The 18,413-nt window shown below is 29.4% G+C and overlaps 4 protein-coding genes across 4 annotated transcripts; 2 read left to right on the forward strand and 2 right to left on the reverse strand.

Annotated features, from left to right (window-relative positions):
- Window positions 1–997: 997 nt before the first annotated feature.
- Window positions 998–13,032, forward strand: LOC124490177 (uncharacterized). The gene is made up of 6 exons (XM_047052637.2): window positions 998–1,781; window positions 2,504–3,561; window positions 11,461–11,829; window positions 11,890–11,967; window positions 12,096–12,800; window positions 12,865–13,032. The coding sequence occupies exons 1-6, from the start codon at window positions 1,403–1,405 to the stop codon at window positions 12,943–12,945; spliced, it is 2,670 nt and encodes an 889-aa protein (XP_046908593.2). The 5' UTR covers window positions 998–1,402; the 3' UTR covers window positions 12,946–13,032.
- LOC142597495 (uncharacterized) lies at window positions 8,476–10,916 on the reverse strand. Its single transcript, XM_075730672.1, has 2 exons — window positions 10,363–10,916; window positions 8,476–10,292 (listed from the first exon to the last, which is right to left on the reverse strand). Exons 1-2 carry the CDS (start codon window positions 10,695–10,697, stop codon window positions 8,564–8,566), a joined length of 2,064 nt encoding a protein of 687 aa, XP_075586787.1. The 5' UTR covers window positions 10,698–10,916; the 3' UTR covers window positions 8,476–8,563.
- Window positions 13,020–14,980, reverse strand: LOC124490178 (uncharacterized). The gene has a single exon (XM_047052638.2). It carries the CDS (start codon window positions 14,973–14,975, stop codon window positions 13,020–13,022), a length of 1,956 nt encoding a protein of 651 aa, XP_046908594.2. The 5' UTR covers window positions 14,976–14,980.
- A 259-nt stretch (window positions 14,981–15,239) lies between these two features.
- On the forward strand, window positions 15,240–16,514 carry LOC124490292 (uncharacterized). Its single transcript, XM_075730673.1, has 2 exons — window positions 15,240–15,370; window positions 15,432–16,514. The coding sequence occupies exons 1-2, from the start codon at window positions 15,279–15,281 to the stop codon at window positions 16,477–16,479; spliced, it is 1,140 nt and encodes a 379-aa protein (XP_075586788.1). The 5' UTR covers window positions 15,240–15,278; the 3' UTR covers window positions 16,480–16,514.
- The last annotated feature ends 1,899 nt before the right edge of the window (window positions 16,515–18,413 follow it).

The raw sequence follows: 18,413 nt of genomic DNA on the forward strand, positions 1-18,413 counted from the left end.
ATCATCATCATATGGATGGATGGTTACACTATGGAGCCAATCTTGTTTTCTTATCTCTAGCATTTTTTGTTTTGTCAGCCTACTGTTCTACATAACCAAAAAAAAAAAAAAAAAAAAATCTACATTTTTCCTTGCTTTATGAAATCGTTTGAAATTATCAAATCCAGTTGTATTTTTTTCTTTTCTTTATCATTATCCTATATTGAATATGGAAAAGAAATTTTGAAAACCCTACCAAAAGAAAACAAAAAACACTTAATAAATTGCCAAATAAGAGAAAAATTTGAAATCGAATGTGCAATAATCTCAAACACTTGAGTTTATGAAAACCCCACCAAAAAAAAAAAAAAAAAATCTCGACAAGAAAAAAAAATGGATTGATCCATGATCTAAATGTAAATTTAAATCATACGATATCGATCTTTTTATCTCTCTCATAGTCTAACTCATTTTTTTCTTTCTCTCTCTCTCTCTCTCGCAAATCATCGGTAACTAGGCAACCAAAACCAACGAAACATCGATCCAAAAAACCACCCGCACACACACACACACAGAGACTAATAAAAATCCATCCAAATGATCGATGTTTATACACAATATATATGTGTGTGTGTGTGTGTGTGTTTGCATCGTCAACGTTGTAGGTATCGTGTCCATCATATCGTATTGATTGATTATTTACAACCAGTAACAAACAAACAAACAAACAGAAAAAAAAATCGAGGACCATGAAACAACAACGACAATTATTTATTGGCAATATATTGCCCTGTTGGCTATTTTATTTTGTTTTTTTTTTCAAATGATAAAATCTTTGTTGTTATTGTTTTATTGGGGTTACCATAGGGAAAATTTAATCAATTTTGTCATTGTAAATTAAATAATGAAATATATCATCCATCCATTCATTCATTGATCCATACAACAACAACAACAAAAATATTATCATTATCATTGATTATTGTACATATCTATTGTATCTATATATGGCCAACGGTAATCACCATCATCATTATATTGATATGATAATCAATGTGGTGACATTCCGTAATAATCAACATCATCATCAACATCATCATCATCATCGACAATAACAATCATCGAGAGTAACCAACAACAGGATTTCGACTTTAAAAATTGTCGTTTTTTTTGGATGTTATTTTAAAGAGAAAAAAAAGTTTTTGAATTAGTGTTTTTTTTTATATTTCGGAATTCGTTAAAAACCAAACAAACGCCCTCACATAAAAAAATAGCGTGTAAATTGGATATTCTACACGCACACACCTGATATATATATATGATATTGTGTTTTTTTTGTGACAATGATAATGCAAAATACGGTGAATAAATTGTCAACAACAAAAACAACCACCATCAAGAACAATAACAGCAACAACAACCGATGTTAATATCACAATCATCATCAATGACAATCAACCATAATAATATCATCATGAAAAATAAGGATACAAAAATCATTTTTCAACAACAACAACAACAACAACCTCGAAATAATGAGGCCAACATACAGCAACAACAACAACAACAACGTGTTCAAAAACGATTTAATGATGGAATTCGACGACAACAAAAACAACGTCCATATTCAACAATAATGTTTGATTCATCATCATCATCATCATCGATGAAAATCAATACGGCAAATAATTTGGCTAGAATTACCTATATCGATGATGATAGTTCATATGATGATGACGATGATGGTGTGGATATATGTATTGATTCACTTGATTTAAATGTATTCGATATTGATAATGATGGTAAGTTAATCATTACATCGAACAAACACACACACACACAAACATGACAATGAGCAAGCAAAAAAATTCAAATATCATTCCATTATAGATAAATTAAATTTTTTTTGTTGTTGTTGTTGAAAAAATTGAGAAAAAACAAACAAACAAAATTCGAATGTTTTAGTGTGTGGACGGAGAGGGGGGATAATAATAATAAATTATAAGGCCAAAACCACAACAACAACAAAAGCAACAGCAGCAGCAGAAATTAAATTTTTTTATTGAAATTTTGAATAAAAGAAAAAAAAAGAGAGAAAAATTGGTTAAATGGATGCAACATTCATGACATACACACACACACAGACACACAGACTTATTGGGAGCTTCATTAGGATAATGATGAAGCCAATCCCGTTCAATGACATGATGTGTGTGTGTGTGTGTGTATGTGAAATCATCGTTTTTGTTGTTGTTGTTGTTGAAATCATGAATCAGACGAAATCAAGACGACGAAAAAAAAGACTACAAACATATCATTGGTTTATATTAAATTTTTTTTTCAAAAGGGAAAACTTTACTTGAAAGTTTTTCATGTTGACAAAATTGGGAATTTTTCTGTGTGTGTTTATGTTTGATGATGATTTTTGTCTAAATTCGGATACACACACACACAAATTATTCATTCATTCATCATCCATATGAATATTCTAATAAGTTTTTATTTTTCTGCTTTTTTTCCATAGATAACAAAACTATTAAAAAGTTGAATGTTTTTAAAAATGATGATTATAGCGATGATGATGATGATAATGAAATTGAAAAATTGCCAGTGATTAATGAAGATCCTTTGGAACAACAACAACAACAACCGTTTCAACAAAATCCACAGCTTTGTATCAACAACGATCGAATGATAATTACAACTGCAACAAATGTCTCATCACCATCCATTAATGATGATGATGTTAATTCAATGCAAACATCATCATCAAAATTGATGGGAAAAAAACGAATTTCATCGAAATTAAATTCAAATGCACGTGAATTTTTACAGAATAATCATCATTCATCATCATCATCGATAAAAAAGATTGATATACATTTAACACCAAAACAGAAACAATTAATTGATAAAAAAATTAATTCATCACGACAACGAAAACAACGACAATTAATCAATGATGATAGTGGCCAATTTGAAAATAATAATAATAATGATGATACTGATACAGATGATGATGATGAACGAGACAATCGATTATCATCGATGCAACTAAAAAATGCATCATTATTATCGCGATCAACACCAAATATATTGGATGCAATTGATTGTGGATCATCATCATCATCATCAATGAATTTGAATAATGAAAATAATAATAATAACAAGACAAAATTTAAACATCGTTTTCAAGATCGTTTAAGACGTTTTTTCATTGGTAATGGACCTCGATCATCATCAATTTCTAATCATGTTTCCAATAATGATGGTCGTTCAGTACGTATAAAATATTTTAAATACAATGCATCATATCGTAAAGCACAACGTGGTAAACATCGGCAACCAATTATTTATCAATTATTGGAACCAATACCAGTACGTAAGGAAGAATTTCCATCATCGATCATCAATATCAACAACAACAACAACAACAACAAGAGCAACCATGCCCATCAACAAAAAACTGATCAATCAAAATCATCCAAAATGCCGACAAATCAATTTTTAATGGAACAAGCATCATTGATATATGAAGATTTTGGCGTTCAATTTATTAATCGTAATCATAAATATTTAATTGTAAGTTTGACACATATTTTTTTTAAATTTTAAATATATGGGTGTGATAATGATGACATGATTTTTTTTCAAAAAAAAAAATTGCGAAAAAAAGTAGAAAAAGACATTGAAATGTTAAAATTTACATAATACATATTTCAATGGATTTGACCAATTTAAAATGACATAATAATTATGAAAAACGCAAAGACAAAGAGAGATTAATTGAATTTGGATTTTTTTTTTTTTTTTTTTTGGAACGACTATTTTATGATGATGATGATGATGATGATGATAATGACTAATGACACATTTGGAGACAATGTAGTAGTAGTAGTAGACAATTAAAGAACTTAAAGATGATGATGTATGAGATGAGCAATGATGAAAGAGGATGACAATACATATGATGACCATATTTATTATTATTAAGATGATTATGAGATTATTATTTGCAAGAAAATGGATGATTATTTTTTTTGAATGACAAGAATTTGAAACAAATTCAAATTGATGATACCGTGATAATCATTGATTCAATATTGGTGTTTGTTTGTTTTTTTTTTGATTGATTGATTTATTTCAATAATTACGATTTTCCGATGACAGCCTGAATGATTGTAATTGTCCAGATATTAATGGCTGATGATGATTTTCATTGTAGCTATTATTATTACTGCTACTACTATAATGATGATGATTATTTGAATTCATATTTTGTTTTTGTTGTGATTCTAATAATTTTCGATGACTTTGTTTTTGATTATTAGCATCATAATAATTATTACTATGATGATGTTGTTCATTTCTTGATGTTGTAATTCGATCAGATACCTCATATCGTTCCGGTTGAATAATTGGTGATTCTTGTTGATTATGATGATGATGATGATGATGATGAGGATGAGAATAATGATAACCACTGTGCTGTTGTTGTTGTTTATTTGAATATTGATATGATCGAGATTGTTGAGACAATGGTGGTGATAGAATTTCTATTTCATTCAATGATCCAACACCGTTACCACCTCCGGTCATAACTGATGATATTTCTTCATATTGAGATGGTAATTGTTGCGTTAATATTTCACCATTATTACCAACAAAATCAATGTATTGATTTTGTGGAATATTATTATTATTACTAAACAATTCTGCTGCTGCTGCAACAGCAGCATTATCATCATTATCAACAATAACCGGTGCATCAATAATAGCCATTTCTGTTTCCGTTTCATGTGGTACTAAATTCGGCATTGATGATGATGGTATACATTCATTTGATGTTCGACATCTAAATAAAATAATAATAAATTCAAATCATTCGATTCAATGTAAATAGAATAACTATTCAAATAATACGTACTGTACGGTGGGCGTTGCCGGATACACACATTGATTACTCAATAATCGATTTTTACGATTGTTCGATTGTTGTTTGGCCATATATTTACGGAATATGTTCTGCGATTGCTTTTGTTGTTGTTGTGGTTGTTGTTGTTGTTGCTGTTGTTGTTGTAATTGTTGTTGAAGACAATTATTAAACATTTGTTGCAATTTTGCAGACATAATACCGCCATTCCCGTTTTCATCACTATTACCACCCCCACCACCACCACCACCAGTACCAACATTTGCGTCTTCATTTTGTACAATAAGATTTTTTAAAAAACGTCCATACGTTTCAGGTAAGTTGGCCATATTTTTGGAAAATTGATTCATATCAACAATGTATTGTGGGGAGACTTCCCCACTACCACCACCACCGCCACCACCATTGCCACCACCACCACCATTACCACTTGAAGCTTTTGCACTACCTTTTCCTCTTAAGAATGGAATTTTTTGTAAATTATTTAAAAATTTATTACCGCCTGATGAACCAAGGCCTAAAGAACTTCCGATTTCACTTAAACTACTGGAAATACCAGCAGCAGCACCACCACCACCGCCACTTCCACCACCACCACTACTACTAGCAGCCATAACACCGGATGTAGCAGCCTGACTCCATGATTTCAATGTCGATGACATCATCATTGGCATTACAAAATGAAACATTGGTGCACGTATAATACCCGATTTAATCAATGGTTTTATTAGCAATTTTGCTTTCAATAATTTTTTCATCACTTTCAATTTAGCCAATTTTGCATCAACTAAATGATTTGATTGTGGAATTATATGGCTCAATAATAATATGATGATGATAATGTTGATGAATAGAAAGAATAATGGACGTATAGATGTCATGGCTAACATAGGTGGTTAATATAATGGTCACTTTTAATAAATACGCTACACACTTTTTTTTGTAATCGATGTATACGATTGATCACTGGTTTTTATTATTGATTGATTCAAAATGATCTACATTTCCCAAAAATCCATTGATGATGAATGTTGATGATAATAGAAGAATATCACAATCATTGAACTAAACTTCTGACTTTGAATTTTTGTCCTAATCATGCGTCTTTTTATATACCCGGAATGAATTTTGTGATTGACCAATCGATCCAGACCAAAACAAAAAAAAAAACAAAATCAACATTTCCACAATCGGAATAGAGATAGAAGGATTGTCCGGTGGTCAAAATTAAGAAGAAGAGCCAATGTTTGATTGACCTGAATCGAATCGAATCGAATGATCCATCGACACACACACACACACACACACATCAATATATAAAGATGTCACATTTTGGTTCATCTTTTTTTTGTTCCTATAACGTAAAACACGCACACACACACATATACGCGTGCTGAAAAAAAGTGCCAAATTTGTCAACCGAATCTTTAAATTTCAAACAACAACAACAGCAACAAGTGTTAGTAAAAAATGTCAATATTTGATTTCAGGGGAAATTTTTTTTTTAAATTATAATTGTCTGTGGTAAATGGTCCCAATGATAATAAATGATGATGATGTGATGTGGTCTACATACAAACACACACACACACACATCGATTGACCGACCAATCAATCGATGTGTTTTTGTTTTTATTAACAGATCACACGAGTTTTTGTTCTCTTCATCAATTTATCATTTCCATAACTAATTGTCAACAATCTATACACACACACGCATAATACAGTATTACCTCTTTAGTGATTTTTATTTGCATTCTTATATCATTTTCAGAGCAAATCATTTTCGATATTGTTTTTGTCGTGTTGTTGTTGTTGTTGTTGTCATTGTTGTTGTTGTTGTCATTGTTGTTGTTGTTGTTGTTTTTGAATGTAATTGTCTATTACAAAGAGAGAAAATTCCCATACGAAAAACAACATTGACAACAACAATGAAATGAACAAAATAAAAAAAAAACATGAATGAAACTAACTGGCTGGCTAGCTTGCTTTCAAATTTGTTTTTTTTTTTTTTTTTGTTTTTTGTTTTGATCAGAAATAATGAATAGAATTTTTCAGATGAAGATCGATATCAATGTTTTTTAAGCAAAATTTCTTTTACGCACACACATGCGGAAGTGTTTATCACACAAAACAAACAAACAAAAAAAAAACAGTGATAACAATAATTTTATTCAATTAAAAAATGATGATGATGATGATTGAAAGTGGTAGACAATATAATTAATTAATTAAATTTTTTTTTTGTTTTTCTCTCTATCTTTTCAATTATTTAATCAACCAATCAAATATTCATCATCATCTAATTCAATTGCTTTTCAACAGAGTTGACAATTTCTTTTCTTCTTTTTTTGTCGAATTTCTTTTTATATTTTAATCATTATTTTTTACCATGAAAATAATGCCATAATGGTGATAATGATAAACGATAACAACGATGTATTGATGGATGATATCTGATATTGGTCATATGGTTGTCATATGGATTTGTTGAATATTGTCGTCGAATCGATGATGGTGGTGCTATTCCATCATACATGTCATGTAATTTATAATGTTGATCATAAGCATTACCACCATGATTATCATCATAATGTTTACCATATTCATTCATGTTACAATTATTATGATGATAATCATCATCATCATCATCGTCATCATCATAATCATAATTTGAATAAATAGATCCATATGGATGTTCATATGTTGATTTGTGGTCGCCATAATAATCTGTTGGATAATGTAGTTGCTGTGGAACATATACCGGTATAGCTGCTATTGGTTGAACATATTTTGGCGTCGTTGGTTTAGGTGTCGTGGTCGTCGTCGTTGTTTTCTTTTCCGGTAGTTTTGGCTTATATTGTGATGGCCGTGGTTGTTTAGGTAGAATATAATCATTCAAATAGATATGTTGATGATGTTCTTCAACATTTAAATATTTCACTTTTTTTAAACCAAATTTTTTTGCTTTATTCTGTTCTTTTATTTGTTTTAATTGAAATTTTAATAATTTTTTCAATGGAAATGCTTGTATATTGGTGATGGTGTTGATATGATGATCAGAATTTGACCAGAATAATATAATGTCATTGTGGATAGTGATAACAATGACCATTGTCACAAAAGTATTGAATGATGGTAGTTGATACATTATCATCATTATTGGTTATATTTCGATGAAGTTAGGTTGTAACCTCTCATCATCATTATGACCTTATATTTGATATAATAAATGATTTGTCGATTGATCGATTGACCGAAATTTAATCTTACATCTTATTTTTTTCTCTCTCTTTCTGTCTATCTTTGAGTCAAAAATTCTATTTTAAAACTTGATTTTTTTTAGTTTTTGATAGAGAAAATTCAATTTATAATTCTCACATCATTTATTAATCGATTGATGAATATTTTGATTTTCGAAATTGAATCAGATTCAAATGTTTGAAATGTTTTTTTTTCACTTGAATCAAACGAATGATTTGATTTCCAAAAAAAAATGACAATTACAATCGATTGAATTGTGAATTAAGGATGTTTTCTCTTTTTAGTTAAAATGTTTTTTTTTTTAGTTTTGTTGTTCTCACATAAAACATGGCGAAACAAAATACGATTACCTTGGATTATATTCTCGTTGAATTTTGTTAATGATTTTCAATTTGATTGCTGTGATTGTTGTGGCATTGATGATGATGATGATTGTGGTTGATGATCGGATTTTCTTAACAACGGATAGACAATATGTTGTTCACCGACAATTTGTCCTGGATTCAATATCATTGGTGGCGGTGGTGGTGGTGGTGGTATTAATGGTTGTGAAGGATGTGGAATCATTGAATGTGGTGGTCTCATCATCATCAACGGTGGTGGTGGAGGTGGTGGAAGTGGTGGTGGCATTGGAGGAAAAACCAGATTAGGAGGATAAGGTGGTCTTTGCATTGTTGGATACATGTTCATAGGCCGTATCATTGGCACTGGAAGTGGAAATGTTTGTGGTTGTACTTGTTTGTTATGTTCTTTTTGAAGAGGTGGTTTTTGTTTTTCACTAAATTTTCGTTTATTCCATAATCGTATTCTATCAAGATATTTTCGAATATTTTCGGGCATTAATTTTCGTTCTTGTTGTTGTTGTTGAAATTGTCCTTGTGTCGTTTGTTGATTCCATTGTGTTGAATCCATTGGTACAAATGAATTATAAGTAAAATTCATAACTACTTTTTCATTTGATGTTGCTTCTAATTCCGTTGTTGATGGTGTCGTTTCAGTCGTCGTTGTTATTGTTGTTTCATCATTATCAGCCAATGACATAACCATATGTTGTTGTTGTTCAGCATCATCAATTTCATCATTCATCTGATCATCACTAGTTGGCATTTCTGTTTCGGTTTCTTCGTCAATTTCACTATTTTCCTGTTGTTGTTGGCCATCACCATATTCCATATCATTTAGATTTGATGATGGTTTCTCACCTAAATGAATAATTTTTTGTTCATTATCATCTTCAATTGGTTTTCGTCGAGATTTAGATTTTTTTCGTTGTCGTTGTCTTCGTCGGCGACGACGATGTCGGCTCCTACTTTTAGATTTTTGTTTTCGTTGACGAAGTTTTGGTTGTTTTGATTTTTTCTTTTGATTAATCTCATTAATTCGTGATTTTCCCATTTTAATTGTATCATCAGAATTACTGTTTGTTCCAAGTATGGTGTTTTTCGTGCCACGAAATTTCGATTTTAAATATCCACCAAATGTTTTTCGTTTCTTATCATTTGCTGTTGTTATTATATCTTTACTTGCTAATGATAATTGTGGATCATCATCAAATGTTGGTTGTATTTCTTCTTCAACCATGGAAACTCCACCACCATTTTCCATAACGGTATTATATTCTTCACCATTACCAGGTGATGATAATTGTTGATCATCTGATGCATACACTTGTATTTGTTGTCGTTTTTGTTGTTGTGGTTGTCCATAATTATTATTATGACCATGATTATTATTATGGCCATGATTATTATTATGGCCATGATTATTTCCACTCATACCATGTGGATGATTTGCATTTCCATTATTAATTTCAAGTGAACGATATTCATTCGTATCGGTTATTGGAACTTGATGATATTTTGGTTGTCCAAAATTTTTTCCATATGATTCATCATAGCCACCAATAGCAGCAGCAGCACCACCACCGCCACTAACATTAATATCAACACCAATATCTTCATAACCACCACCGCCATCGTCACCATCATCATAATTATCATCAAAATCGGTTTCATATCCATCCAGATCATCACCATCATCAATTGTATAGGATTCGGTTAAAAATTTTGGCAAACGATTTCGGCAACATTTTTTCGGTTTACAACGTTTACGGCCACTATTTGATGTGAATAATGGATAGAGATAACAAGAAATTACATAAAACAATCAAAACGGAATAGACTTACCCAATAATAATGGGTGGAGCAAACAATGGCGGAGGTGGTGGCGGTGGTGGTGGCGGTGGTGGTGGTTTAGGTTTATAATCACCATCTTTATGAAAAAGGCCAAGAAATTTAGCCGCTAATATTGCAACAAGAATTTCATCACTTTTCATAGCCTGAGCGGTAGGTAGAAGAAAATATTCTCGGCTACGTTGTTGTTGTTGTTGTTGTTGGTGATGATGATGATGATGATTGTCGTCATTGATAATGTCAAAATGAATTGATGATAAGAATATTGTATATAAAAGAAATATTATGGAGAATCGAAATAGCCAAATATTATTATTCATGATAAACATATAAAAAATGAATTATTGAAGTGAAAATTGATTGAATGCTAAACACACACACACACACACACATGCACACATAGCATATGTTGTTCACATCATTGAATCGATAAATGAATTTTTCATAAGTTTATAATCAATGAAAAATATTCATCTTCATTAAACGACGAGGTGAATCAACTTGTAGTTATATTTCGATTCGATTAGATCATCATCATCATCATTATTATTTGGTGAGATAAATTGTTAACAGGTGTTTGTGTGTGTGTGAATGATCTTACATTCAGACCAAACAACGCTATACTACTATTTACATTTGATGATTTGATTTGTTTTCAATGAATTAATTGTTGTTCTGAAAACTTTTTTAAATTTTGACAAAGAAGAGGGAAGGGATAATATTGTAACATAAACACACACGCACACACACACACACATTGATGATGATTTTGATACGAATCATTTGGTAACGAGAGTGAGAGGTAATATTATTTTCTTGTATTCCCTTTTTCTGATTATCATCACAATTATTATTGATCGATCGGCAAACCAACCGCTGGTACACAGCTCTCAGTCTGTTTCGGTTGATCGATAAGTGTTGATTCCAAATCCTGTCCTGTTCCAATCGAATGGGTCGATTAATTATAATTTTTAAAATAAACAACAAAATATTACCTCTTTGGGCTAAAAGGATCCTGGATTTTTTCTTTAGTTTCTCTTTTTTTAAATCTCTTTTCATTGTTTTTTTTTCATTTTCATTCTGATCATATAGGAATTGGCATTTCAACAACAACAAAGTCTTACATATTGTGAAGATTTTACTAAAAATCTTGCCGGTACTGTACAAGAATTAGCATTACGTGTATTACAAACCGATGTCAATCGATTGCAACAACAATTATTTCGATTATCACCATTATCGATGAATTGTGAATCAATAAATATTGTCGCTGATACCAACAGCTCGTCATATATTATACCGATGCCAAATTTTTCAAAAAATCGTAAAACATTTCCATCATTAATAAGTAAAAATGAAAATCGTTCAATTATTATATTTGGTGGTAATCTTACTACATTACATGTAAGAGATAATGAACGAAATAAAAAAGATCTTGATGTACCATCCATTTTGAAACATGTAAGTATAATAATAATAATATGTATTTTTATGATGTTATTTTCATTTTTCATTTCTTAGATGATTGATTATCTTGGTGATAATGGTGTACAAGAGGAGGGAATATTTCGTGTTCCAGGAACAAAAAATCGTTTGAATGTAAGTAGTAGCTAAACAAGACAAAAGAAAAAAAAACATTCGATTCTATTTTCATCATTATAATGATTTTATATTATTCTATTTTGACATAACCATGGTATCATCAATTGTGATGATAAAATCAAAAGAAATTGGAAGAAGAATTAACCGATCTTTATATGAATTATTATAAATTAAATAAACCGGATAATTCCAAAGAAATCAATACCATATTCGAACGATATAATGTTCATGATGTTGCATCATTATTGAAGCTATTTATAAGACGATTATCACCACCATTGTTGACAAATGAATTAATGGATATATTTCTAATGGTACCAAAAATTCCGAATATATTTGTCAGTATTAAGATTTTAAATCTATTAATGCTTACATTGAATGATACACATCGAAATAGTTTGAATGCATTATTGATACTTTCGAATAAAGTTGTAAGATTTATGAATTATAATCTAATTAGTTTGGATGGTATTGCTACATTATTGGCTGCCAATCTTTTTGATTGTGGTTCATTATCATACAATCGTAACAATCCTAATCAAACATCACCAGCAATGAATGGTGTTAATCAAAAACGGCCAAGTATATCGACAGCAACAACAACAACAATCGAATCGATGATGATTGGTTCACCAATACAAGGAGCAGGTGGTGGTGGTGTTGGTGTTGGTGGATCACCAAAACAATCATCGATTGATCATCATCGGACATCTGTTTCTAGTCAATTGGTGAATGAGATCTCAATGGAAATGGCTACACAGCTGGAACGTACACAGAATTCATTATTTGTATTGAAATTATTGATTAATCTTCAGCCAATTCTATTTCATGTAATGTTTATTTCGTTTGTTCTGTTGTTCTGTTCTAATTTTTTTTTCTCAAAAATTCTTATAGCTACCACCATATCTTGAACGCCAAATTCATGAAAAAGTAGAAGAGAAAAAAGTTCAAATCAATCAATTGTTCAATACGTAATCACCAGATGTCATCATCATCATCATTATTTTCAAATTGTTGCATTTTGTATTGTTTTTTTTTTGAAATTAAAATTATAATAATCTACCCATTATTGTTTTGATTATTGCCTGTATTGTTCGACATTGATCACATTGTTCCATATCCATCATTGTTGTTGTTTGTTGTTGCCCAAGAATGTTGTTCATTTTTAATGGCTGCAGATAACGACTTTCAATACGTTGTGTTAATCGTTTCCATTTTGGATCGGTTGATAATTTTTTCACTAAATCGTGGCTATAATCCATTAATCCATTGATTAAATGCAAACAATCAGCCAATAATGATGGATGATTAAAATGATTATACATTATATGAATTAATGCCGACATTAATTGATCAGATGATTTTATGTATGTCAATGATGATGAAGTTTTTTGAAGATTTAAAAGAATAGAAACAATGTAAATGGCAGACATTTTATGTTGTTCACTACGATTCATTCGTATGAGTAGATCAATCCACCATTGAATAATGTTTTGCCATCGTTGCAAAAGAGAATTACGAATTTCCAATGACCAATCCGTGTAATGGCATAGTTCGATAAGATCTCCAATTAATTGATCGGAAATCATTTTAACTATACCTTGATGATTGGTTATCAGTGAATTTTTTGCCAATTTTTCCATTCGTTTCAATATCTTTTCGGTTTTTGTACCGATTGTCATCAATGTTTTGAGATTAAAATTGCTTAGATTGATTGAAATGATTCCAAGCAATGGATATTCATCATAAATTTGTTTTCGACAACGATAACCACGCCAAAATCGTTGTATGTTTTGAGCAGCTTGTTGTCGGCGGCTCAAGAATCTATTAATATAATTTCGACAAATCATTATATTACGACGACATCGAAACCATCGTTGTATTGTGATTGTGGCCTCACGTATTCTGATATAATTCGAACGTTGTTTCCTGGCGGCTATTTTTGCACGATAACGACGTTGAACAACAATAGCCGCTTGACGTAAACTTAAAAATTCGTCACGTAATTTTCGAGTTTCATTTCTACCACGGATATATCGTTGAATGAAGACAATCTTTTTCAAATGATAACAATATCTTTGTTCGATTAATAAATTAAATTCGATACGCATCAATGATTGTAATGTTTCCAATGTTTGTTGTCGATAATTCCCGGCAATGGCAACGGCATTTTCCGCATTCCATTCAAATTTCTTATCATAATGATTGAAAATAGGTTGACATTGTTTAAATAATAAACGGACATTGGCCACATCTTTACCTGGTTTCATTTGTGATAATAATGTTATTGAAAATCGTTCCGGAAATAATAGCTGGACAATACGTGCCAATCGAACACCATTGGCTAGATCAATAGATAATTGTTTGATATGAAAATCTAAATGATGAAATTGTTGTTCATAATGTACCAATTTAAAATCTAATTGTTTTAAACGAAATTTAAGCCTTTGCCATTGTTCCGGATATAATGTAATACGTGCAAATTGTTCAAGAATTTTTTCTGAACTTTGCGGCCATTGCCGAAATAGACATGGATGAATAATCATTTCGGTCAATTCTAATCGAGCGTGATCAAGCCAATAAATCATTGTAATCAAATTTGAACATCTTTGTCTATTATCATCAAATATGATGGAAATTTTTTGTATTAAATTTTCACCACCATTATTATTATTATTATCATGGTGATAATCATAATGACCATGATAGTGAAGAAATGATTTGAATAAAATTTTCAACCATAATGAACGATAATTCGGTATCAATACTATTTTAATCCATTCCAACAATGATGATGATGATAATGGATGTTTATTATTTTGTACTTTCAATGTATCATCAACAATCGTTCGTAATTTATTCAATTGATTCCAAATCTTTTCACATTTATGTTGAAATGTATTGGATCGAAATAGTTGCCTATGGTACTCATCATCATGATGTTCGAAATGATCGATTTTATTATTGAACCAATCGATTAATTTTTGTTCAATATTTACATCCATTTTTTTTAATATTTCGTAACAAATTGATTAAACTCTACTCTTATTTATATTTATATAATAAAAATACAAACCAAATTAAAATGCACAAATGTTATTAGTGCTATGAATTTGATTAAAACAACATAATGACGAATACATTTTCTGTCTTTTCTCCATCGAAACCATGTGTATTTGTAGATATAATAATATAAACATAATTAATTTCAATTATTTCGACTTTTATCAATGACATTACTTTTAACTAGATGAAATTCTCCATATAAATGGATCGATCAATTTTATTTTTGGCAAATTCGTATTCGTATGTTGAATGGCACAAACCAGCAAAGAGAAAAAATGATTGAAATAAATGAAGAAAAAAATTACCTTCTCGAATGGTTATTCATTAATCTTGGGTATGTGTGAATTTAAATGTTTTTTTTTAAACTCAAATTAAAAACAATTTTTCATCGATAGATATACCGGCACACAAATGAAACCATTACGATGGTCCAATTGGCCATCAATAATCAATGTAATAATCAATTTGATCATTAATGGAATCATATTCTTTATATTTTTCTTGAATAATCAATTAACATGGCAAAATAGTACAAATTCATTCAATAATAATGATTATAAAAGTTTAATTAAATTTATTTTCATATTTTCTGATCATTATGAACAAGTATTATGGTTATTGATTACAATCTATCAATATATTTATATGCGTTCAATTGTACGATCAATGTCATCATCGATATTCACTACTATTTATCATCATAAACGTCATTTATTTATTGTTTATGGAATAACGTTGACAATAATGGCACCAGCATCATTACAAGAATTTTCTATAATATTTTTTGGATCCAGATTGAATATATTTGAAAATTTTTGTTTCGCATTCATTGCCTATTGTATTAATCATTCATTTTTGATGCCATTGATAATAATGACCTATGTTAAATATGCAACAATTGTATCATTGAAATCCATCACGAATCAAATCAATATGAATTGGAATGAATGTATGAAAATAAAACAATTGGCCACGATTAATCGTTATTTTTCACAAATGTTATCACCATTATTATTATTCTGTGTAATATCATTCAATTTGGATATTATAACATTGTTTTTTTTGGTAAAAAAACGAAAAAAATTTCTGCTAGAATTTTTATTATTGTCATCATTTTGGAATTATCTTGCTTTTGTTTTATATCTGGATAAAAGAATCGATGAATTATTGGAAAACATTATCAAAAATATTAACAATAGTCAATTAAAATGTTGTGGCCAATGTCATCAATATCGACAGATTAATTGTCACCATTTTTCGAATAGTGGATTAATGAAAAGTTTTTATTGTAGTCGAAATGTACGTTCGATTGAATTCTATTATCAATATTTGGATGATTTTCATATTAATCTATTCAATATTTGCCGTATTGATTTTGTATTTCTATTCGATTCATGTTTATTCACCATATCATTTATAATATTATCATTACAAACATTGTGAATTTATCCATTACAATTATCGATTTTATTCAATTCACATTTACATTTTACGAAATCGATACCTACAGCAACAAAACGCCAGACAAATGAATTTTTTTTTTTTTTTGGCTACAGATTTCCATTACAAAGAACATGGCCACATTTCAAATAGATCACAAGTCATACAAGATTGATAATAGGTGATGATGGATAATAATGATAACTTTATGGAAAAGAATCATCTTCTCAACTGTATCCATATTATATGTGGGTAAGAAGAAATTTTTCTTTTTTTTTAATTTTTGATCAAAAAAACAAACAAACAAACAATTAACAATTCTTTTGAACTTAGAAATTTTGGTATTCAATTACAACAAATACGACTATCAAATTGGCGAAATATAATGATAAATTTGATCGCAAATTTTATAGTCATTTATGGATTATTTATAGAAAATCAATTACCATGGCAGTCATTATCATCATCATCATCATCATCATCACTGGAAATGAATTCAGATGTATCAACAATTGAATTGAAACAGGGAAAATTTTTGGAAAAATTTTTGAAATTTTTTTGTGCAATTTATTCACAATTATTATGGATATTCAACGTAATTTATCAATATTATTATGGACCAATGATTGGCCAATTAATGGCCAAAAAACCATTTATGATTGTTTATAGTTCATGGAAACATTCATCAATCATAATGATTATTATATTCATAACGATTATAGCGATTTTTATTGGTGAATTTCATGATGATAAATTCAACGATGCTGATAGTATTAGAAAATTTTTATTTGTAAATTTTATCGCCTTTTGTTTGGATCAATCATATACATTTCCAATGTTTGTTCATACATATGTTAAATATGCAACCATACAAAGATTGAAATCATTTCATATTGATTATCTTATTACATTGAAAAGACAACGAAAGACAACGATTCGTGGCCAACGACCAAAAAATCAACAACAACAACAACAACAGACCATTATATTTGAACAAATACGACAATTAGCACTATTGAATAAAACATTTGCACGTTTATTATCACCATTATTATTATCAAGTCTGATTGCATATAATCTTGATATAATTACAATATTTTATTGGTATCAAACGGATTTACAATTTATTAGCTATCTAATTTGGTCATTTATAGCTTGGTGTTATCTATTACATTTAATTCTAATGGACCATGATATTGATCGAATATTACGAACAATTATCGAAACAATGATCGATGGTGATCGATTTCATTGTTGTGGTCATTGTTATTCACCGTATAATAATAGAAAAAAATTTCATTTCAAAATCAAATCATCATTGAAAACATCATTGTTTTGTAGTCACAATATTTGTTGTCATGAATTTTATCAATTATATCGTCATGATTTTCATTTAAAACTTTATGAATTAAGTTTAATTGATTGTAAATTTTTACTTGATTTCTGTGTTTTCATATTGACCTTCATTATATTATCATTACAAACGTAAATGTTGTTTTTTTGTTCATTTTGTTTAATGAATATATAAAACAAAAATCGATATATATAACGAAATTAAAATATCAAGAATTTATTCTTTGTCTTTTTTTTCTGTAATTACATTGTTTTTATTATTTTTTTTGTTGTTGTTGTCATGACAATAATAATAAATTGGCTAATAATTATCATTTTTCAATAAAAAAAAATTCGTTTATGATGATTACTGATATATCAGTTTCATCATCATCATCATCACTATCTATTGTATCGTCGAACATTTTTTTTTGTTTTGTTTTAAAACATGAATCGAAAAAATCATCAACCATTCATTCTTCGATTCATGTTCAATTTTTTAGGGTAAGAAAATTAATAATCAATTTACTTGATTGTGGAAAATTTTTCATTTATTTGTTTTATTGCTCAACAAAAAAAAAGATGTTTAGGCATACAATTAACAA

Source organism: Dermatophagoides farinae, chromosome 4, assembly GCF_024713945.1.
Source record: "Dermatophagoides farinae isolate YC_2012a chromosome 4, ASM2471394v1, whole genome shotgun sequence".
In the NCBI taxonomy this organism is placed as follows: Eukaryota; Metazoa; Arthropoda; class Arachnida; order Sarcoptiformes; family Pyroglyphidae; genus Dermatophagoides; species Dermatophagoides farinae.

What these genes read in the sequence shown, in the direction of transcription:
- LOC124490177 (XM_047052637.2), top strand. Translation starts at nt 1,403, where the DNA reads ATGTTAATATCACAATCATCATCAATGACAATCAACCATAATAATATC. An exon ending in TACCATCCATTTTGAAACAT is followed by an intron (nt 11,830 to 11,889) that starts GTAAGTATAATA and finishes TTCATTTCTTAG; the next exon opens with ATGATTGATTATCTTGGTGA. An exon ending in TTCAGCCAATTCTATTTCAT is followed by an intron (nt 12,801 to 12,864) that starts GTAATGTTTATT and finishes AAATTCTTATAG; the next exon opens with CTACCACCATATCTTGAACG.
- LOC142597495 (XM_075730672.1), bottom strand. Translation starts at nt 10,697, where the DNA reads ATGTTTATCATGAATAATAATATTTGGCTATTTCGATTCTCCATAATA. An exon ending in GCTCCACCCATTATTATTGG is followed by an intron (nt 10,293 to 10,362) that starts GTAAGTCTATTC and finishes CACATCAAATAG; the next exon opens with TGGCCGTAAACGTTGTAAAC.
- LOC124490178 (XM_047052638.2), bottom strand. Translation starts at nt 14,975, where the DNA reads ATGGATGTAAATATTGAACAAAAATTAATCGATTGGTTCAATAATAAA.
- LOC124490292 (XM_075730673.1), top strand. Translation starts at nt 15,279, where the DNA reads ATGTTGAATGGCACAAACCAGCAAAGAGAAAAAATGATTGAAATAAAT. An exon ending in TGGTTATTCATTAATCTTGG is followed by an intron (nt 15,371 to 15,431) that starts GTATGTGTGAAT and finishes TTTCATCGATAG; the next exon opens with ATATACCGGCACACAAATGA.